Source organism: Nuphar pumila, chromosome 1 (assembly GCF_984573655.1).
Source record: "Nuphar pumila chromosome 1, dmNupPumi1.hap1.1, whole genome shotgun sequence".
NCBI lineage: Eukaryota > Viridiplantae > Streptophyta > Magnoliopsida > Nymphaeales > Nymphaeaceae > Nuphar > Nuphar pumila.
Genome location: NC_143249.1, coordinates 40,964,156 through 40,988,284, shown reverse-complemented (window position 1 = coordinate 40,988,284; position 24,129 = coordinate 40,964,156). Strand labels below are relative to the sequence as shown.

The window sequence follows — 24,129 nt, the reverse complement described above, 5'->3', positions numbered from 1 at the left end:
AGGAGTTCAACCTAAAGATCAACTTTGAATGGTCCGAAAGGGGTTCAACCTAAGGACTGCGGATCCGTAGGAGTTCAACTTAAAGATCGCGGATCAGTAGAAGTTCAACCTAAAGATCGACTTTGAATGGTCCTAAAAGAGTTCAACCTAAGGATTGTAGATCCGTAGAGGTTCAACCTAAAGATCGCGGATCAGTAGGAGTTCAACCTAAAGATCGACTTTGAATGGTCCTAAAGGGGTTCAACCTAAGGACTGTGGATCCGTAGGAGTTCAACCTAAAGATCGACTAAAGGAATGATCCTAAAGGGGTTCAACCTAAGGACTGCGGATCACTAGGAGTTCAACCTAAAGATCACGGATCAGTAGGAGTTCAACCTAAAGATGGACTGAAGGAATAGTCCTAAAAGGGTTCAACCTAAGGACTGGGGATCAGTAGGAGTTCAACCTAAAGATCGCAGTTTAGTAGGAGTTCAACCTAAAGATCGACTTGAAATGGTCCTAAAGGGGTTCAACCTAAGGATTGCGGATCAGTAGGAGTTCAACCTAAAGATCGTGGATCAGTAGGGCTTCAACCTAAAGATCAACTTGGAATGGTCCAAAAGGAATTCAACCTGAGGATTGCGGATCAGTAAAAGTTCAACCTAAAGATCACGGATCAGTAGGAGTTCAACCTAAAGATCGACTTTGAATAGTCCGAAAGGGGTTCAACCTAAGGATTGCGGATCCGTAGGAATTCAACCCAAAGATCGCATATCAATACGAGTTTAACCTAAAGATCGACTTTGAATGGTCCAAAAGGGGTTCAACCTAAGGACTGCGGCTCTGTAGGAATTCAACCTAAAGATCGTGGATCAGTAGGGGTTCAACCTAAAGATCGACTTTGAATGGTTCGAAAGGGGTTCAACCTAAGGACTGCGACTCCGTAGGAATTCAACCTAAAGATCGCGGATCAGTAGGGGTTCAACCTAAAGATCGACTTGAAATGGTCTGAAAGGGGTTAAACCTAAGGACTGCAGATCTGTAGGAATTCAACCTAAAGATCGCGGATCAGTAGGAGTTCAACCTAAAGATCGACTTTGAATGGTCTGAAAGGAATTGAACCTAAGGACCGTGGATCAGTAGGAATTCAACCCATAGATCACACTGGGTTGAGAAGGAATTCTAGTTCACAAAGGGATTCAACCTATGAGCCATATTGGTTTGTTAGGGGTTCAACCAACGAACTATCGATTCTATAGGGGTTCAACCTAAAGATCACAATTTAAGAAGGAAGGGTTCAACTCGTGGGTTGAATAGACCATCATAGTTAGTTATATATGGCCTGATTTTCAGGATTAACCCCTTATCCTGAATGGAGAAGAATAGAATTTGAGGAGATTTTAAAAGAAATAAAAATTGACATAAATTTATAAAATCGAGGAAAATTGATGAAAAAATTGTTTTACAAAAGAATTCTCATAGGTAGCATTATTGCTCCTATGAGGGGTCTCTGGATTATCCTTTATCCTGAATGGAAAAAGAATAGAATTGACAAAATTGATGAAAAGTTGATGACTCAAAAGAATTGATAAAGATCGTTAAAGAATCAATAGAATTGATAAAATTGATAAAGAATTGACTAGGACGGACAAAAAATCTGGTAAGAATTGGTAAAATTTGATGAAAATTGATGAGGCTTAAAAAATGATGAAAGACTTCAGGACTATCCTTTATCCTAAAGAAAGAAGGACCTCACAGGACGAGGTTCAGGTTTATCCCTTAACCTGAGTGGAAAATTCAGGTTTATCCCTTAACCTGAGTGAAAAGATTCAGGTTTATCCCTTAACCTGAGTGGGAGGATAAATGGGAAAGGAATACCTCATTAGAAAGAGGCATTAGGTTTATCCCTTAACCTGAAAGGGTATATAAAGAGGAAAGAAATACCTCATGGGAAAGAGACATCAGGTTTATCCCTTAACCTGAAAGGGTAAAAGAATAGAATAAAGATTGACAAAAATTGAAAGAATTTGATGAAAACTCGATAAAAATGATAAAATTTAATAAAGAAGGATAAAATTGATAAGATTGACAAAAGATTAATGAAAATTGATAAAAATTGAGAAAAGAAAGATTTTATTTGATCCTGCCTGCAAACAGGTTTTCGAAAAAATGATTTTTTATAAAAAAATGCTCCAGTATAACTGGGAAGGAAGAATAATATTTGAAGAATGCTATTTGAGAAAAATAAAAGAACTTAAAAATGGGATATTTAGAAAAAAAATTGAAAGAAATTTTGACAAAACATGGAATCAGGTTGACAAAAATGATATCCCATTACCAGGGATTGAGTCATCACAGAAATTGTGACAATTGCATTGTTTCTCCGTGAGAGGGTATAAGCAATGAAGAAAAATGTTATTTTGAAAAGGATATCTCTTGACAAAAGATATTTCATTTATGAAGAGGTAAACAAGAATTTTTGAAATAGAATCAAAAGATACACTCGAAGATATGAAGAAAGAAGAGTTTGAAAATAGATGGCAAAGATTTAAAATTTGAAGAATTGCAGGCAGGATCAAAAGAATTGAAGAAATCAGAAAAAGAAAGGGAAAACACACCTGTGTTTTGAAAACAAGGAGGAAATTTTGAATAATATACCCAGGGTTTTAGAAAATATAAGGAAAATATAAAATATCACACTATCACAGTTGTACAAACAAGGATGCATAAACAACACTCCCTAAAGCTGACTCAAAATGCAATATTTGAAATGGCTTGTTGGACCTCAATCTTAACTCTAAGGTTTAGATCATCTGATTCCAACCAATGTACGCTGATATACTCAAGCCGAAGCTCAAAGTACGTGGCATAAAAATATTTCTCCGGTTCTAAGGTAATGGCTCTCCAACATCCTTGAGCACCTATCGATATACTTCGGACTATGGCCCTTAAGTACATGGTAGGGGGTGTTAACCCAGATAAGTGGTTCAGTTGTGAGGCTCTCTCACGAACAATGGTTCAGTGAGACAATCCAGCAACGTGAAGACCAGGACAATATAGGTAGGGATGTTTTTGAAAACATGTTCAACATGCAATAAAACCAGATGGCTCTAATGCAAGTCCTAAAGAGATATAATTTAAATGAAGAGAAGCATTCACTTGCTTACATTGTTTACATCCAATCCCTAGAATTGATGAGAGTTGTATTTCAGACCTAAGTCTAAGTGAACATGGAATAATCTCCTCAATATGGTCCTACCAAACCATACTTAAAATCCTATATGTAGTATGTCAGCTAGGACAAAGTCTAGGCTCCTAAGGTTTGCATGGAAATGAAGCTGACATTTGAAAAATAAAGACTTGGATAATATTAAAGCAAAGCAAAAGGCAAAAATTTGATCGGACGAAGACGAGTCCCATCACGGTCGCCAACTTCTGTGATCATCGCAAAATTTTCTCTTGGTTTTTCTCTCTTTTTATTTCTCTTTCCCTTTATAGCCTCTATTTTCCTTTTTGAAGGGGAAAATAAAAGACAGAAAAGAAGAGAAAAGAGAAAGAGAAAGAGGAACTCTTTTGCGAAGGACTCACTTGACCTAAATTTTGAAAATATTTTGAAATTTACTCGCCTTTATTTTTGAAATATTTATGGAAAAAATGGAGAGACGGGATTCGCTCGTCGGTACGAAGTTCGACCATTTCTAATGCCTTTACCAGAGGTAATCGAACCAATGATTGAATTTATGCATTTTTGCTTTGCCTTAATATTGTCTAAGAATTTATTCTAAGTCTAAATGCACAAAGAATCAAGCTTGTGTAAATGCAAAAGATGCACTTGGAAATGGATTTTGAAATTGGAAATGAATCTTGAATTTGAGATTTGAATTTGAAATCTGAAATTGGATTTGAATTTCAAAGAAGGAGTTTGAGATCTCTGAAGAAAGTAGGGTTGAAATTTAAATCTAGAATTAAAAATCAAGATAAAATTTGAAAATAGGGATTGAATTCCGGATTTAAAGTTTTTAAAATCAAAATGAAATTGGAAACAGAATGAATTCAAGAAATTCAAATGGGATTCGGAAATAGAATTTGGATTTTAAGAATGGAATTGGTTTTTGAAATCCAGAATCCTAGATATAATTGGATTTGAAATCTAGAATCCAAAATGGAATCAGATTTGGATATCTGGGATCCAATATGAAATTAGAAGGTGGATCTGGATTCTGGGAATCCAGATGGGATTTTAAAGATGGATCTAGATTTTAAAAATTCAGATTTGAATTTAAAAGTGGGCTTTAACTTAGGAAAAATTGAATTTTTGAGATTCAAAAAAATCTCAAAACCTTGATTTGGAATTGAGAATCAAGACTCAATCTTTAGATAGAACTTTAGAGATTTTGAAAAATAAAGGATAAACTTGATTTTAAACCTGAATCTTGAAATCAGAAGATGAATCTGGAATTTCCAAAGTTTAACTTGAACTTTGAAATACAATCTGGGATATTAAATTGAATTTAAAATCGAATTCTGAAAAGGGAAATGAATTTGAATTTCTAAAGTTAAATTGAACTTTGAAATTGGATTCGAATTAAAATTTGAATTTTGAATGTAAAAGTGAATTTCAAAATTTCAAAGTCAAATTGGACTTCGAAATTGAAGTTTGAATTTTGAAATGAGATAAAATTGAGAATAGAAAGATGAATTCAAATTTATAAATAAGAATTAAAGACTGGTTTGAGAAATGAAGCAGATATTTGAAGAATTATCTCAAAATTCCTTGGATTTTGAAATAATATGAAGAGAATTTCGAAAATATGATGTAATTCAATCCTAAATGATTAATGAATTAAAAGAATTTGAAATTGAATTTGAAAAACATATTTCATTCTTTAAGTGAATTGAAATAAGATTGAAGATATAATACATTTCTGACTATGGTCATAAAATGTATTATATAATAATCTATATTTAAATTCAAATGAAGAATAAGACACATTTTGGTGCCTTTATAGAGTTTGAAATGAAATTAACTCTCAATATATCCTGACTATGGTCATTGATATATATTTTGAGTTAATTTTAAATTAAACTCTGATAAAGGAGGAAAATATTTAGAAAAATATGATGAATTTGAAAAAAGATCTAGTGTGGATCCAATGTTATTCCATAAAAGATGAATATCCTAAGTTTTGTTCACACCTTGACTATGGCCATTGATGCAAATCGTCAACTTAGGATTTAATCACCTTTTATTAGAATGGTGCACGTGCCATTCGTGTTCCTATTCGTGAATTTTTGAAATGAAAGAGGAAAATGATATGAAAATGAGCAATTTATGATATTTACAATGCTCATTCATTCTATCTTAAGACTGGAAATGTAAAGTTCTCATTAATCTAGCTATTACAATTATTAAACTGGAATTTGAAATGATATAATCTAAGAGAGGAAATCAACATTTTCATATATCCCTGCAAAACACTTTAGTTAGCCACAAAGCAAAATATCCAACATGAAAGAAATGTTAAATTGGAACTAAAATGGATTTACTGATGGAGGGAGGCATATGTGATGTATTAATCAAATGAGAAAATGAGTTTTAAATTGCATATGAGATGGAGATATAAGAAAACATGGACCTACTGTGAACATAAAGTACATAAACTGATTTATCATATATACACACTAGAATTATGGTATAAATTTGATGAGAGGGCTAAATACATGTGCCACCGGGGCTATGAGATGTGCTATATGATATCCCAATGCATAAAGGAAAGCGATGCATTAATGTACATGGGAATTGGATAATGAAATGAGCATATGCAGGTAGCAAGCAATGTATGAATATGGACAACATCTATAAAGGAATTGCCTATCATTGGATGGCATGGCTAAGAACGCACTTAATGGAGGTATAACAACTTTGAAAGTGTTATGAAGGGAGATAGTGCTATAAAGATTCAGGAAATACGGTAGAGGTGGTTGTTGGAACGTGGAAGATGTAGGTAATGTTGGGTTGTGAAGGTGGGTAAATAGCAGTGGATGTGTGGTAGATGGCTATGAAGGTTAAAATGGTGGTGCTGAAAAATGGCTATAGCAAGATGGGAATTGGAGTGTACAGGATAATGATGAAAGGTAGGATGTGACCAGACTTGTGAAAACAACACGAAATGTAGGGGCTAACAATTAGGAAATGTGAAGATGCAGAATGTGGCTGGAAGTATGTGGTGAATGGGTGCTACTCTGCTGCAACAGATGGTTTTAGGGGATATAATGCTGACCATAGGCAATGTTGGGGGTATGTGGATAACATTAGTGGTGCATATGAAAACACAGGGAATTGGTGCCTACAAAGGTGCATCAGGAGATATGGAGTGAGCAAATAAGCTTTTGAGTGTAACAATGAATTGATATAGGTAATGAGGTACAGAGGAAAAGGCTGAATCATATTGTGAAGATGCAAGATGCCATGGAGATGTGGTGATAGGGGACAGGTGAGGGTAGAGGAAGGTGATATGTTGGGAAGGATGTTGCGGGTATAATTAGAAGTGTTAGATATAGGTGGATGGTAAGATAGAAGGTAGAGGCAATATGTTGCGGCAAACTGATGTTACAAAGACATTGACAGTAGAATATCAGTGGGTGTGATTTTGTGCATACAGGACGGGTATAACAGCATATGGGAGATGAATGCAAATAGGTGGGTAGCTAGGATGGGTAGCACAGTGGATACTGCTATGAACCGGCCGTGTTGGTGAGATGGGTTCAATAGGCAAATAGCACACAATAATACTATTGAACTGTGATACACAACAATGTAGTTGAATGGCCTGGGAGAAGCCTTTGTTTGAAATTCAGCAGAAATTTCAACGATCATCATGCACATGATCCATAATGTCTTTTAAATGCTCATTCAAAACTGGTTGATGCAAAAGATGGTCTAAATGCAGCACTTGATACCCAGATCAGCACTACCTCTGCAAGTTCTAGGAATCGATCATTGCAAATGAAAACCATCTGTGGGTGGATCTTGAACATTTTCTCAAGTGTTGGGAAATGTTGGAGGACCTATTGGGATCATTTACGAACCCAAGAAAATAAATGGGCATGATGTCGACGGCCTTAGAATTCTGAGATGAGAGATTTAGATGCTCATTGGAATATGGAATGCAGGGGTATAATGAGTGAGAATGATGCTACAGTGTAAATGAAGTGGATATATATAAAAAATAATTAAAATGCAAATGAGTATATATACATATGGAAATCTAAGATGTAATGAAGGTAACAAATGTAGAGTTTAATGACCACATAATACAACAACTATTGTAATGAGGTTATCATGCAGGATGCAAACACTGAGTGCGAAGGGTAGAAGTGTTGGTGGTGAAGTACTTAAAAAAAGAGAAAGAAGCAAAAGATTCGATGATGTAGATAGAACAAAACACTATTAAAAGATAGTAATGAGACACCAAACTGTAATGAGAGATTAGTGAATTTGAGCAATGAAGCATGGATGATGCTGTAATGAAGATGAACAAAAGCATATTCTTGGCACTGTTGGGTATAAAACGTGATTGATACAGTGAATCGATCAAGAGAATAAAACACAATGATGTACAGTATGAATGATAAACAGCGGAAGCAAAAGAAAAGATGATTATCCGATGTAATGATGGGATAAGAAGCAATGTTCAATGAAACTAGATGCTCAATGTTAAACAATAACACGACCAACACTGTCAGTGGAATAGAATGTACAAAAACTAGCAGAATATCAAAAATGTATTGTAGCAAACCAACAGGTAAGTAGAAAATAGAAAATGCTAGAATACTAAGAAAACGATAATATGATGAATGCAAGGCATACAAACATTCCTGGATGGGTTTGAAAGAAAGCAAAATGACGATAATATCATGCGATGCAAAGACATAAACCATGAAATCTCAAACAGATCGATGCTTAACAACTGCAAATGTTGTGCCATTAAGCAAAGACGCAATTTGACACTGCAGAGTTGAACCAAATACTAGTGTATGAGGAATGTAGCGAACGACTAATATGCAAGAACATAAACCATGAAATCTCAAACAGATCGATGATAGAATTAAATTAAAACAGAACAATAATGAATTGCAAAATGCTGAATAAAAGAAAATAACGAAATCAGAAAGGAATTGTAGAAACATTATGCGTTATGAAGAGAATGTTCTATTGATGTTGCATAGGGTGGGTCGACCCTGCTATAGGCAGGTCGATCCCACCATTTTGCATTATGAAGAAACGAAAACCAAAACACAAAAAAAAGGCAATGCTATGAAAGGGAATGTGGATTTCTAAAAAAGAATCGGAGAGGAAAGAGTTACACCTGTAACTGCAGATGCTTCAGGGTGGTCAGCTTTGATTGAGAGGGGAGATGTATTTCTCCTGTGTATTGCTGCAGGGAGGGTCGATTCCCTTCAGTGTGGCTTTGCAAGATTGAAGCGAGAGAAGGCTGGAGCCGCTTGGAGACGGAGATGATCGATGAAGGGAAAAGGGAAAATGAGAAGGCAACAGGGACCAGATCTGGAGGAGAAGAAGAGTCAAGAAGAGCAAGTGGAGGGGTGAAGGCGATCCATGAAAGAGAAAGAGGGGTGCTGGGGTGAAGAGGCGATGAAAATGAAGGACCTCTGCGATGGATTTTTATAACAGCAAACCGTTACATTTTTTTCAAAGGGAGTCTTTTAATTTTTAAGAAAATTCGGAAGCAAGGTTTTTGAAAATAGTCTTTTTCAAAGCAATGGTTTTCTTTATAAAGTTTTTCAGAAAGGAGGTTTAAGTTAATATTTTTCTTGAAATCTTTTTTCTATTTTTTGAGAAAATTCTAAGAATACGAGGAATTTAACAAAAAAATGGGATCCACACGAGTTTTTTCAAAGATTTTTATAAAATATTCATTTTGAAATTGTAAGTTTTTTTGAAATGGTTTTTTTTTTATAAAATACATGATTTATTTCAGAAAATAAACTCTAAAATGAATCTGGATCCAAGATTTTTAGAAAATATTGGGTTTGGATCTCAAATTGAGATCGGATCCAGATGAAACATCCAAGAAAATTCAAAGATTTGATTTTTTTGATTTTTTGAAGAATAAGAGATTCAAACTCAGAATTGGATCCAGATATCCGATTTGGATCAGAAATTGGGTTGGAAATAAAAATTGAATCTGGATTCCAGTGAATCTGAGAAATGAATGGATTTTTTATCAGACGTTGATCCAATTATTCAGAAGATGTGAGTCGGGGGCAAAAAGGGATTTTTTGGAAAATTTGGAGTGTTCACATGAGCGCATACGTTTACTACGATTTATTCAAGATGCATATAACAGCGATTACTGATTAGTTAAGCATAATAGCTTACAAATCGATATTAACAAACAACACCATATCTAACAAATCGATACTTAAAAACACATAATATCTTACAAATTGATATACGACAATTCAGCATAATATATTACAAATCGATAGTATCAAACAAAACAATACCTCACAAATCCATAATAAAAAATATATAATATCTTACAAATCGATATACGACAATTCAACATAATATATTACAAATCGATATTAAAAAACAAAATAATATCTGACAAATCGACAATAGAAAATACATAATATCTTACAAATCGATATACGACAATTCAGCATAATATGTTACAAATCGATATTAACAAACAAACTAATATCTTACAAATCGTTACTAGAAAACACATAATAGCTTATAAATCGATATACGGCAATTCAATATAATATTATAAATCAATATCAACAAACGAAACAATATTTCACAAATCGATACTAGAAAATACATAATATCTTATAAATCGATATACGACAATTCAACATAATATATTACAAACAAAACAATATCTCACAAATCGATATACATGTTACTACAACCGCAATTTGTGTTACATTGCATATACTGAGTGAATGGACGATACAGGATGGGGTAGAGGCCCTTGCTCGCATCTATAACCAAGCATTCTTGTCAACAGGTCCCATCGTCTTACAAATGTCTTCAAGTTTTCAACCGTTGAAACGATAAAATCTACTTGGAATAACAGAACAATGCCTTAATGACACTCACAATGACATACATTCTTCAACAATAGCACGATGACATGGAAAGGTACTCACGACGCTTTAATGACACTTGTTGGAATGTTTGTGCTTCATTGCTTTTTTCCATACCGCCTAAAGAAAATAAAGAAGAAGAGAAGACTGTAAAAAGAGATGGCCGATAAATCCCCCTTGATGCCCACCAATGATCAAACCAGTCGTTCGATTTATAGTTATTTCCACGAGGTAGGAACTAACCAGAAAAAGTTTTCTATCTAACAAGTGTCTCTCTTTGCTTCTCCCTTTCCTCCTCCTTTTGCCTTTGTTTTTAGCTTGTGCTACAACAAAGGCGGAATGTGCAAATGTATATATGAGAGTGGGAGGACATTTTCGTCCAACACATATTTATCTTACGGAAAGACATTTCAGTCAAAAGTATATATACTTTTTTTATATATTATTTTATTATAAAGTCATTGTGGCATATGAATTATCATGGGTCCCAAGATATTCTTCCGTAGACACAAGAACATGGGAATTTGTGTTTCGGGGACAACACACAACACCCTCCCTATTCTAGGGATTGACATGTAATATCTTTTAATTATTTTTTAATCGGCTGATTAAGCTGAGACCAGTATCCATACTGACAACATTGCTTTAAATTGCGACAAATCGGCTTAATCAGCACAACATTAGGTCATGGTAAAACCACACCGAGCACGAAGACCTGACCCCACTGGCTTAGCCTGCCACACTACGTACGGTCATCATGCTGGTGGCGTAAACTCCGAGTACTCAAGTATTAAACCGTTAAATTACTTAGGGTGTGTTTAGATCCCTCGAATCTCAAATACAGGAGAGATTAAGGATATGAGAATTATTGGATTTAGGATTTGAGTCTTCCTTCACTCCCCCTTTATACGAGAGGTCTTAGATTCTTTATTGTGATATTCTGCATTTGAGAAGCCAAGAATCTTGATGTGGGTCCTACTCCACATGCATCCTCAAGGCTTTAGATCTAAGATTTGAGGTTCTCAAACACCCCCCTTATAGTGGAGATGGGATCTGGTATTCCGGTACTTCTAGATATGCCGATGATTTCAAGCCGAACGGTACTTCTACTTGGATGAGCCCCTTTTTTTTTTTATGGTGTTCGTGTAAAGATGGTCGACATCAGAATGATTTAAAATGAACGGCTCACAATGAGGTTGTTCACTGTTTTGATGGGTGTCTTTCATTTTTATGATGAATGACATCCAAGGCAGCTATTGTCGGAGCTGCCTCTCTCCTTGCAGTGGGCCTGTAATGTTTGCCAATATGATCATTTTGAGATGTCAACAACCATTTCATTATGTTCACAAGAAAAGGGCTGTGCATTATTATTCTTATGCAAGCAAAACGTAATAACATTTTCAAAGTATCTTGGTTTGTTTTGAGTAATCATATTTGGCATTGATATATTATTAAACCTTTTATTCATCTAATTTAACTGAGGTTAGGCTAGTCATATACCGACAAATGCAACCAAGTGAGTAATTAAACCACAATCAAGGCAGCAAATTAGGGAGATGATTATGATGACAAAGACTTCCAAAATTTTCATATATATATATATATATATATATATATATAGAGAGAGAGAGAGAGAGAGAGAGAGAGAGAGTAGCCCTTAAACCATCCTAAATGGTTTCAAAGGACAAAGTTTTGGGTGTTTGCTTAATTTGAGCTGCTCATAGATGTGTTCTTAGTAAAATGACATGTATTAGATTAAACATTTTGTGTTTAGATGTATATATAGAACTATCCAAATCTTTTTCTCATATTGCACTGAAATTTGATGAAATAGAAATAAGGTTATTTTGCTGGTTTACGCATTCCAGTTTCCCTATAATGAACAATTATATGCAGCATCATTGTTCGGTGTCTGCTTGACAGCCACTTTGATATTTCTTGAGATGAGTGTGGTGTTTATCTTGAGAAATGTTGTCATATGTAGCGGGTGCCTATATATATATATATATATATATATATATATATATATATATATATATATATATATATATATAACGATTGTCGCAATTTTGACTGGGCCCCAGTTTGAGTAATGGAGCACGCAATTATGCAATATTGGCCATTGCAGTTGTAATCTTAACCAAGGGATTGGGCTATGTATGAAATTGCTCAAGATAAAGGAATTATGTCATTTTCTTCAAAAAGTGATTCACAAAAGGGTCACCATCGCCATATATATAAGAAAGAAAAAAAGAAAAAGAGTATATTTTTGAAATGATGATGATAGTGATGACGACAATGATGCTGATGATGGGGATGGGCGGGGAAGAAACGATAAAACAGACAAGATGAAGTGGAGGGCAGGCCTCCATTCACTCCCATTTAATCCCAATTTGACGCAATGCATCGGATATTCTAAACATCTTTCAGTTAATTGAATAAAATAATGGTGATTGAATGGCAGAGGCGATTGCCCCTTGTCTCTTCTGGTTTTAATTTTCTAAGAAGCCCAATGAATTCTACTCTCTCCCTCTCTAAAATAATTTCACTAAAGTTGATTCTCGATTTCCCTCTTTTTCTAGTTTTTGTTTCCCATTGAGAATCTCAATTAACTCACACCACCTCTGCTCTCACTTTTTCTAGTTCTTCACTTGAAAAAGACCAAGCAACACCATCTCTCCCTCTCTCAAGTTGATTTTTGGTTGTTCATTTTGGGAGTTTTTTACTTCACTTGGAAAAAACCAATTAATCCAACTCTCTCTAAAATAGTTTTTTTCTCTCTCTCTAAACTCCAGTTGATTGCCCCTCTTTTTTAGTTTTATTTCGCTTGTAAAAAAACCTTCATCTCTCTCTCTGTCAAGTTGGTTCTTGGTTGTCCTTTTTCTTAGCTTTTATTTCACTTGTGAAAACCCAATTGCCAGTTGTCACCATCTCTCTCTCTCTCTCATAATTTCTAAATTTTTTTATTATCCTTCACAGAAACGTAGTTCTTAAAGGCTAAAGAAACCCAATACTTATGATTCCGCTCGGCGGGTACAGGCATCCGTTGTCGCGTCGAAAACGGTTCCCGAGGATAAAAAATACGGCCACCTTTTCTTATCATTTCTCGGGGTTTTCCTGTCTGTCCTCCCCGAGGAAATAGCGATTAGTGTTAGATTCGGAATCAAAGAATCTAGCATGAACTTGCGTGAAATGAAGATTTGGGGAGGCGTTTCTATCCCCACTTACTGCGATTACCTATTGACTTTCTAGAGAGAGAGAGTGTGAGGACGAGGAGAGTGAAAGAAGGATGATTGGATCGCGTCGTGGTTGCACGTGTGTGTAGCAGCAGCAACGTAGAACTTCTCGTGTCTCCGTAATTCATTCCTTCCGAAAGCCTCTTATTTTTTGAATTTTTTAATCAGTTCTCTCTCTCTCTCTGAGTGTGCTGATTGTGTGCTTTTGCATGTTGGAGTAGCTTAGTTTCATGTTTTCCTTTTGCTAATCTTTGTGTTGGGTTTTTGCTTCAACATAGAACTGGGGGAGCATACACGGATTTTGTGGTCCTCTATTTAAACCAAACGCCAACTTGGTTGTTTTCTCTCTCTGTTAATTGGGTTGTTTCCAATTTTGGAAATTTTGGGTTTTGGTTGCCTTTCTAGTAACACTCATATCTTGTTTTCCAGGTTTTTGGGGAATAGCGGTTCCTTTTCTTTTCTTCAGGCCTTTGGGGTGTTGAGTAGAGGCGTGATTTTGGTTTGTGATATTTAATCTGAGCTTTGCGAATTAGGTGCTCTAGTTTGAGATTCGCTAGAAGACTACTCTCTCTCTCTCTCTCTCTCTCTCTCTCTCTCTCTCTCTCTCTCTCTCTTTGTGGGGGAGGTTAACTTGGAGTTGCATTTTAATTGTAGCTTTGAAAGAGATGGATATTGGTGGTGAATTTAAGAAGAGGGGAGACGTAAGAATCCATGATACTTTGGATGACCTCGCCACAGACTTGGCTGATTATGTAGCAGAGTTGTCAGAGATCGCTGTGAAAGAAAGGGGTTACTTTGCTGTTGCTTTGTCCGGTGGATCCCTGATAAGCTTGATGGGGTATGCTCACTATTCTGCATAGATCTGCTTTTAGTTGTTTGTTTCAGTTGTTGTGACGATTGACCGCTAGTGTTGTCGTTGCAATTTTCGTGGTGCTTGTTGATTTTGTGATAGCTTTCTTGTTTTCTATTTCATTTGTTGCTTTCCTTCTTTGAACTGTGATGGAGATTGTGAGTTTCATGTTTTGGGTTGAGGAACAGGAAACTTTGTGAAGCTCATTATCATAGGACTGTGGATTGGGCAAAATGGCATATATTTTGGGTTGATGAGAGGGTGGTAGCTAAGAGTCATCCAGACAGCAACTACAAATTAGCAAAGGACGGATTACTTTCCAAGGTACATCAAATTATTATTATGATTTTCATGAAATTTCTTGGTGAATTGCTGTCTTTATTTTTCTATAGAATAATGGAAATTTTGGATAAACAATATTTAAGGTCGGTGAAACATCAAGCTTCCAAGGTAAGTCTGGTTAAACTATATTCAAACCTTGGAAGTGAAGAAACTAAGATGAGCAGAGCTGGCAAGCATAAAATTTAGTCGTCATACTTGATTTTGATTACAGTGCTTTTTGTCGGTCAATTGATTCATTCTGTCAGTTGGAGCTTGTATTTTAGTCAAGAATTTAGAGCCTGACCCCAGTGAACTATGAAGCAGGATTTGCAAGGGGTTAAAGTTTGGGAAATTCTTCGTTCTCATCTCCTAGTCTCGATTAAAATAATCCGATTATTAATATGAACTTGATGAGTTGATGGCGAAAGCACCTTTTAATCACTGAGGATCTAAAAGTTGAACGTCTTAGAGGCTTAGTTACTTTGTTCTCTATTTTGGGAAGCAATAAGAGATGCACATTGTAACCTACCACAGATTTTCTCCTATCCTATTTTAGTGAGGTCCAGGGAACCTAATCACTGAGGATCTAAAAGTTGAACGTCTTGGAGGCTTAGTTACTTTGTTCTCTATTTTGGGAAGCAATAAGAGATGCACATTGTAACCTACCACAGAATTTTTTCCTATCCTATTTTAGTGAGGTCCAGGGAACCTAGCAACCACTGATGGCCTGATCCTTGTGTCAGTGGGAGATGGGGCAGGATTGGACATCCCATGCTTCACAAAAAAGAAAAGAAAAGAAAAGAAAAAAAGCTTGTTTCAAGAAACTGTGGCATTGTGATTACTGTCATTGTTTAGAGGGTGTTAATGTCTGTGGCCTTGGACGTTAATGAGCTCACCTGATTTTTTTCCTGTCCATAATGAACTTTCAAATAACTGTGTGATTTCAAACATTAAAGATTTTGAATGTTAGTTGTTCACCACCAAGGCTGACTCAGTAAGTTTTAAGAAGAGGGACATTTATGGTTGTACTTTGAGAATCCATAAAATCTTCTTTGATGTATATAAATGTACTAAAATGATTGTGATGATGCACTTATGTGAAAGGTCACCATGGTATCTTGAAATCTTTTATGGGAAAAAGTGTTGTGAACTTGTGAACATCCTTCTGCGCTAAAGGCTGTGGATCTTAACAGCACCTATTTTATGTATGGTAATGTTAATCCTGTTGTTTTTTGCAAACATGCCCATTGGACATCCCTCCAACCTTTCATTGCAAATTTCAATTTACAAGTGGATACAAAAAGCCAATTCTAGTCTTCCCTTGAAAACTGTATTTTGAATAAGTTGTTGATTTATAACTGGCAGTTCATTTTTTCCATCAAAGGTCAGTGAAAAAGTCTGATGTCATGGATAATAATCATAATACAGACAGACAATTAATTTGAAGTTTGCTATAGTATCTTTTAGATCCTTCCTCTGATCCTGTTTGGAAAATTTGTTCCTTCTAGAGTGCCTTCCAATCACTATGTTTATACTACCAAAATTTTGCTTTCATGCATGAAATAACCATTAGTGGTTGCAGTAGAAGCTACCTGTTTTTCAAAATTCATTTCCTTTACCTGTATGCAACTTCTGGGTATTGACCGTATGACACATCATTTATAGGCTGTCACGAGCCTTCTTGTCCTCTTTCTGTATTTTAATATTCTACACCTGATAGATGCTGCTGAAGCATCTTCAAGTGGGTATGCTTAATTTGATTTAACTAACCTCAAATGAGTAAAGCTCTGCTGTTCATTTTTTGTTTTCAATAGTATACTATAATAAAACAAGAAGACTTCAATCACGAAGCAAAGGTTTTCCAATCTTCAACGAAAGTGTTCTCTCAAGGAACACACTTACAACATCCACAAAGTGTTCCAAAGGATCACTCTCACAAACTCCACAAAGTGATAAAAAATATCATTTATTAACAAAGAGAGTGTGGCAAAAGGCTTACAAAAAAAAGGGGAGAACACCCCTATTTATGCACAAGGGAAAGAAGTGAGAGAGAAAGAGTAGAGAGGGATCAAGGCTCCCAACAGATAGAAATTTTAGTTGTTGAGAGCAGTGAACAACTAGAATTTCTAGCCATTGAGAGTAGTCAAACTTAGTTTGACTTCTCCCTATATTACATATATTATTTATGTTTAATAAATATCTATGATATATACAAGTATATATATATACATATACGTATATATACTACCATATATATAAGTATAAATGTATCTATATTTTAACACTCTCCCTCAAACTTACGTTAGGATAACCGAAAGTTTGCCTAAAAAAGTGAAACCTAGGAGCTGAAAGAGGTTTGATAAAGAAGTTTGTCAACTATTACTCTGATGTGACATAAGGCAGATCGATAGTTATTTGAAGATATTCCTATCGAACATAACGACAGTCAATCTCGATGTGCTTCATTCTTTCATGAAACATGTTATTGTTGGCAATGTAGATAACACTTTTGTTGTTGCAACACATCTTTAAAGCTCATAAAATCTTGATTCTCATATCATCCAACAGTCTTCTCAGCCACACAACTTCCATTATGGTAGTAGTCATGGCTCGGTACTCGTCTTCAGTTAAAGAGAGAGGGACTTTCTGTTGCTTTTTTCATCGCCATGAGATCAATGATTCACCTAAGAAAACACAAAAACCTGTGATTGAGTGTCTATTGTTTGAATCATCTTCCCAATCTGCATAGGTATAGGCAAGTAAATCTAATGCAGAAGAGGAAGACATAAACAAGCCTCTCCCATGTGCAAAACAACTCTCATGTAAACAATTATAGAAGCGTGCTAAAACTAACTGGCTATGTGTACAACATATGCTATATTAGGTCTAGTAATAGTTAGATAAGAAAGAGTTCCAATAAGCTGTCTATAAGGATTTGGATCATCCAGAGGCTCGCTATCATCAATTCTCATCTTAACATTTGTTACTTCAGGAGTGTCAACTTTCTTATCATCTAATATTCTAGATCTGAGAATAATATTAAAAACAAACTTAGATTGAGATAATAAATACCCTATAGGAGAATAAGCAACTTCTATTCCTAGAAAGTAGCATAGAAAACCTAAATCAGTCATTTTAAAATTAGTTTTAAGAATATTTTTGATATATTGAACTCTTTGTTTGTCGCCTTCAGTGATTATCATGTTATCTATTTAGAGTAGAAGAATAATAGTATATGTATTAGAATCCTTAATAAACAAAACAGTGTCAGTTAAACGAGATCTAAAACCAATGTCAAACATAACTTTACTGAATCTATCATACAAAACTTTGGGTACATGTTTCAACTCATATAATGCTTTTTAAAGGCGAAGAGTCTTTTCTTGAGAAAGATTCATACTAAAGGTGCCTCTATATACACTTCTTCCATAAGATTTTTATTTTAAGACATTTTTAACATACATTCGTTATATAGACCAGTTTTTAATCAAAACTACTACAATAAGAATTCTAACTGTAGTCATGCGGGCAACCGGTGTAAAGGTTTTTTCATAATCAATGCAATGTTCTTGCAAATATCCCTTTGCAACTAACCTAGCTTTATATTGTAATGAAGTGGATTGAATCCGATTAATATGCAAGAACACACACCTCAATCAAGTGGGAACACTTGATTGAATAATCACACCACCCACACAAGGGTCAAATGAGAAAGTATATTGCATAAAAAACTCTCTTGAAAAAGAGATGAAATAATACAAAGGCCATAAGGCCTATTTATAATGCAGGAGGCTAAAGGGGCAGCCAATATGGTTGTTGGGCTGCTCCCAACGGTCATATTTATGACTGTTGGGAGCAGCTCCAACAACTATATTAGAGCTGACCCAATAGTAAAAAACAAAAATTATAAAAAATAAAAAGTAAAAAAGGTTGTCAGCCCCTAATAGGCTGACGCATATTACAGAGAAAAGATCAAAATACCCTTCCTGGGTATTTCGGTTATAATACATATATATATATATATATTAACACCCCCCACCCTGAAACTCATGGTGGAAGAACCGAGAGTTTGCCAAGTAAGAAGTGAAATCTTGGAGATGGAAGCGCTTTGGTGAAGAAGTCTGCTAATTGATATTCAAACAGAACATAGGGCAATGTTGTAACGCCCCAAAATTTTGACTTGTGATTTCGAAAACATTATCGAAAAACCTTTCAAAGATTTAAAGTTTTAACTTTTAAAAACGACAGCGGAAGACATTTAGAAAGGGGCACAAGTCAACAATCCTGGGTACGTTAGCTGAAAAACCATCATTCACATGAACAACAACTTAAAGGAATTGAGAAAATAAGGCAATAGATTAAAAATCTGCAGTTTATTACAAAATGAGCATTTTGTTCCAAAGTTCAATAATCTAAAGAAAACTCAAAAAAAAAAAGACTCAGAGCCAAGCCACCAGTAGAAAGAAGATAAATCTTGATCCATATTGCACCACGCTATCGGCCGCCTGTGAAGTCCTACTCCTCACCTGCCCATGAAATGGGTCAGTTTCATAACAAACCAGTAGGTGCACGAACATATGAGTAGAATGAAAATAAAGCAGGACGTTTATGAGATAAGCAGTTATGATATTTAAACAATCAATACAATTGTAATCTATTCTAACAAGTGTAAAATGTGCAAAGAGCTGCTAGTTGAAGCATTTCAAGCAGTGTAAGTCTCAATCATCTACAACTATTCAAGAAGATATTCTTTAAGTTCTGATATTAACTGCCCTGTGGGTACGCAGAGACGTGAAACGTAGAAACAGTCGAGACCGATCCGGGGGTTTATTATGTCAGGTGTTTTCATTAACCCGGATGGCTGACTGATTCTGCTCCTAAGGGTACGGTCAGTGACCAAGAGAGTAAATCCCCAAAGGCATTCGTGGCCCATGGATGCATCCAACTTCTGCAGAAGTACCTGGGAGTTACCACCTAGGATAATTTATGGTAATCCCAATTCCCCTAACTCCGATGACTGAGGAAGCCGAGTCTTTTGCTTGTGGAGTGGTTGTTAACAACCTGTCCATCGGAGTTTTTGTACCATCTATCCTCTCTCTTGATGAACCGTGAAGGTCGAATGGGTACGACGGGGATTTCTTAACCGCCGCCCCATCCTACATGCTCTGGTCTATTAGACCCCCTCGAGCATCTTGCCGGTGAAGGAGAGTTGTCACCATTTATGTGATCTCAGCATTGTGCTAATTGCACGCATCAAGGTTGCTACAACCTCATCCTCCAACCATCGTAACCCACATGGGACGTACTTGTCCAAAAAGTACGGTTATACCTCCCTAGAGGTACGATTACGATGAGAGAGCAACATATAATGTTTTATGATTCTTTTGGTTCATACATGACATGTATTGCTCTTTTGAGCAATTGGCCTGTGGAGGCCGATATTATCACATCAAAATCAATAAAGTGTTGATTTCCCACTTCAAGATACTCCATGACCTCACATAAAATTCATACCGTACCTACCTTAAGGTTCGGTTACAATAGCAATTGCAGTGGTTTTCTCTCCAGAAATGAGTCTATTCACAAAGTCTACCTTAAGTATGCAGTTTCAAAAGAATAAGCATGCATAACAGATAATCATGAGTTAAGTAATCCTACAGGTAAACAGGTATGTCAATTAAACTACTTGATTCTTTCTAGAATGAGTCTACCCAAAGAATTTACATTAAGCATGCAATTTCAAAAGAATCAAAATGAGTAAAACTCTGACCAACCAATACTTCTTCAGATAAGCAGGTATGTAAAATAACTATTCTATCTCAGAAGTCTTATTTTATTTTGTTCATACAAACTCTTCGTGCGACTTTCCCCTACCTTGGGATGTCATGCAGCTGCGTGCGTCTACGAGTGTAGATGATACGAGGCTCAGGCCGTGGAGCTAGAGCGGGGTTCGATACGATGTCTGCAAAAGTATGAGAATTTAGCGCTACTCTATTTATCATGCGGAGAAATAGAAAACATGTCTGTCGATTGGAAAAGAGAGAGGCAGCAGGGGTGTGCCCCTGTTGGCCAAAAACACACAAGTGACAGGGGGCCGAGCCCCTGCTTGTCGACAACAACGGGGCGACAGGGGGGCCAACCCCTGCCGACACCAACGAGGCGGCAGGGGGCCTGCCCCTGCCGACAGCAGCGAAGCGGCAGGGGCTGAGCCCCTGCCGACAGCAGTGAGGCGGGAGGGGCTGAGCCCCTGCCGACCGCAACGAAACAACAGGGGATGAGCCCCTGCCGACAGCCACGAAGCGGCAGGGGGGCCAGCCCTTGCCCACAGCACGAGACGGCAGGGGACCAGCCCCTGTCGGCAGCATCAATGCGGCAGGGGAGGCAGCCCCTGCCGACAGCCAAGAGACGACAGGGCTAGCCCCTTTCGACAACAACAAGGAGGCAGGGGCCAGCCCCTGCCGACAGTCGAGAGGCGGCAGGGGGCCAACCCCTGCCGACAGAGAGAGGGAGAAAGCTCGGGACGGGGGGTGACAGGGGGACAAGCCCCTGCGCTGAGAATCAAGGGGCAGCAGGGGGTATCCCCTGCCCTCCCAGAAGCCAAGAGGCGGCAGGGGGCGAGCCCCTGCCAGCCCAGCAAAACAAAGGGCGACAGGGGCATTGCCCCTTGCCAGTCGAGACAGGAAGGCGGCAGGGGCACTACCCCTGCGCGCCAAAACCCTAGAGGCAGCGGGGCGAGCCCCTGCTTGCCGGGAAACATGAAGCGGCAGGGGCATTGCCCCTGCCTACCGGTGATCGAGAGGCGGCAGGGGGACTAACCCCTGCCAGAGAGAGAGGGCTCGGGGCGGGGGTGACAGGGAGAGAAACCGACCTCCCGTCAGTTTCCCTGTCATCCACAGGGTTGAGGGGGGGTGTCGCAGGGGACTCGGTCCGCTGCCGGCACTCCGGCGAATTCCCAAAGGGAAAAGGGAACGACAGGGGCCCCATAGGCCACCAGTCGGGCCCTCGATGGGCACAGGGGAGGTGGGAGGCCGCGGCAGGGCTGTGAGCCGCCTTTCGGCCTCCCGGCGAGGTGACAGAGAGGGGGGTGTGAGGAAGAGAAGAGGGAGGAGAACGACATACCTGGGAGGCAGTGGTCGGCGTCGGCGGCGTGCGCAACAGAGGAGGAGGGGGGTCGTCGCGAGGGGATCGAGGGCGACGTTGGTGGCGCTGGAGGCGTGCGCAGAGAAGGAGGAGGTCGGCAGGGGGGTGGGGTGGGGGGGGGGGGGAAGGGTTGTGCCTCCCTTTGCCCTCCTGCAGTGTTTTTAAAAGCTTCAGGGGGGGGGGGGGGGGCGATGAATGGGGAAACCCTTGGTGGGTTTCCCTAATCCGCCCAATTTCGTAGGCGGGGAGCGGCGCTCGGGAAGGGGGTTCTCTCAAAATCCCCTTCTCTAGTCGGGTTATTTTAAAACCCTATCGATGGCGGGCCCCGGTCGGGTCCGGACCCAACCCGGCCCGGGTCCAATAAATTTTTTTGTGTGGGTTTTACATCCTACCCCTCTTAAAAGAATTTCGTCCGCGAAATATTTATTGCCTTAAAGAGTCAAAAAATACAGGTCAAGATATTTTTCCCTGATATCATTCTCAGGTTCCCAAGTACATTCGTCAATTCCATGATGTTGCTACCGAACCTTTACAAAAGAAATGGTCTTTGATCTTAGCACTTGGTCACGACGGTTGACGATCTCCACCGGTCTTTCTTCGAATGTCAAGTCCCCTCTAATGTCCACATCATTATAATGAATGATGTGCGATGGATCGTGAACGCACTTCCTCAACATGGATACGTGAAAAACATTATGGATATGGGCGTACTGAGGAGGTAATGCCACGCGATAAGCTGCTTCTCCAATCCGCTCCAGGATTTCGAACGGTCCGGCGTATCTAGGACTTAGCTTCCCCTTCTTCTCGAATCGAAATATGCTCTTCGTCGAAGATACCTTAACAAAAACCATCTCGCCAATATCGAAGGTAAGCTCTCGTCGGCGCCTATCTGCATAGCTTTTCTGCCGACTCTGAGCGGTACGGAGTCGTTCTCGAATCATCTGCACTTGTTGAGTATAGTGTTGCAAAACTATAGGTGCCTCCAATCTTCGTTCGCCAACCTCGTCCCAGTAAACAGGTGATCGGCACAACCTCCCATACAAGGCTTCGTATGGGGCCATCTCGATGCTCGCATGATAGCTGTTGTTATACGCGAATTCCGCCAGACTGATGTGGGAATCCCACTCTCCCTTCCAGTCCATCATACAGGCTCGAAGCATGTCTTATAAGGTCTGAATCGTACGTTCCGACTGCCCGTCAGTCTGAGGGTGAAACGCAGTACTGAACTTCAACTTTGTGCCCAACGCCAACTGAAGTTGCCCCCAAAACCTTGAAGTGAATCTAGGATCACGATCGGAGATAATCGAGACTGGAACACCGTGCAATCTTACAATCTCTCTAACATAGAGATCAACGAGACTATCCAACGATTGGTTGAGACGGATAGGTAGGAAGTGAGCAGACTTTGTGAGTCTATCGACGATCACCCAAATCGCGTCATGCTTCCTCCGCGTCCTCGGTAGACCGACTATGAAGTCCATGTTGACATCTTCCCACTTCCATAGAGGGATTTCAATCTGCTGCATGACCCCACCGAGTCTCTGGTGCTCGATCTTGATCTGCTGACACGTCAAACACTTTGAGACATACTCAACCACGTCTCGCTTTATACCGTCCCACCAATAACTGCGTTGTAGGTCCTTGAACATCTTCGTGCCGCCAGGGTGAATGGTGTATCTAGACTTGTGGGCTTCCGCAAGAATTTCATTTCGAAGGACCGGGTCGTCAGGAACCCAAAGGCGCTCCTTCAACCATATACTTCCATCCTCCTTCAGACGAAAAGGTGTATCTGACAGTATCACTTGAGCCTTCAACTTCTCGTAGCGTGCATTTGTTTTCTGTCCATTGATGATCCTCGCTAGTAGCTCAGGTTGAGCAACAAGGTGGGATAAACCGATTGAACCTTGAGTGATCGCGAAAGGTTCCCATGAGGCTAGGTCTTCGACCAACCTCCATCCAGCAAATAAAGCATTAGTCGAAACTTCCGGTGCTATGCGACTGAGGGCGTCAGCCACAACGTTCGCCTTTTCTGGGTGGTAGGAGAGGGTGAAGTCGTAATCCTTGAGGAATTCAGGCCAACGCCGTTGTCTCATGTTTAATTCTTTCTGCGAGAATAGATACTTAAGACTCTTATGATCGATGAATGCTTCAAACTGCTCCCCATACAAGTAATGTCGCCATATCTTCAGTGCGAACACTACCGCAGCTAACTCTAAATCGTGAGTTGGGTAGTTCTTCTCGTGAATTTTAAGTTGCCGAGAAGCGTAAGCGATCACTTTCCCATTCTGCATCAGCACGGCCCCTAGGCTTGACCCAGAGACATTAGTATAAATCACGAATCCGCCTTTACCAGAAGGTAAGGTCAAAATATGAGCACTGGTAAGTCGCTCCTTCAATAACTGAAAACTCGCCTCGCACTTCTCGTCCTATAAGAATTTAGCCTCTTTCTTCAGCAACTTCGTCAGGGGTAACGCAATTTTAGAA

General features: G+C 38.6%; 1 protein-coding gene across 3 annotated transcripts in view; it reads left to right on the top strand.

The window, feature by feature from the left end:
• The first annotated feature begins 13,085 nt into the window (after nucleotides 1–13,085).
• The window catches only part of LOC149848790 (putative 6-phosphogluconolactonase 2), a 35,173-nt gene continuing 24,129 nt past the window's right edge, over nucleotides 13,086–24,129 (top strand). The window contains exons 1-5 of one of the 3 annotated variants that reach the window (XM_089997478.1): nucleotides 13,086–13,453; nucleotides 13,613–13,669; nucleotides 13,764–13,867; nucleotides 13,989–14,172; nucleotides 14,373–14,508. In XM_089997478.1, coding sequence (XP_089853604.1) covers nucleotides 14,000–14,172; nucleotides 14,373–14,508 — 309 coding nt within the window. In that variant the 5' untranslated portion in view covers nucleotides 13,086–13,453; nucleotides 13,613–13,669; nucleotides 13,764–13,867; nucleotides 13,989–13,999. The remainder of the gene's footprint in view (nucleotides 13,454–13,612; nucleotides 13,670–13,763; nucleotides 13,868–13,988; nucleotides 14,173–14,372; nucleotides 14,509–24,129) is intronic. The other 2 variants (XM_089997469.1, XM_089997487.1) reach the window with 2 other exon arrangements.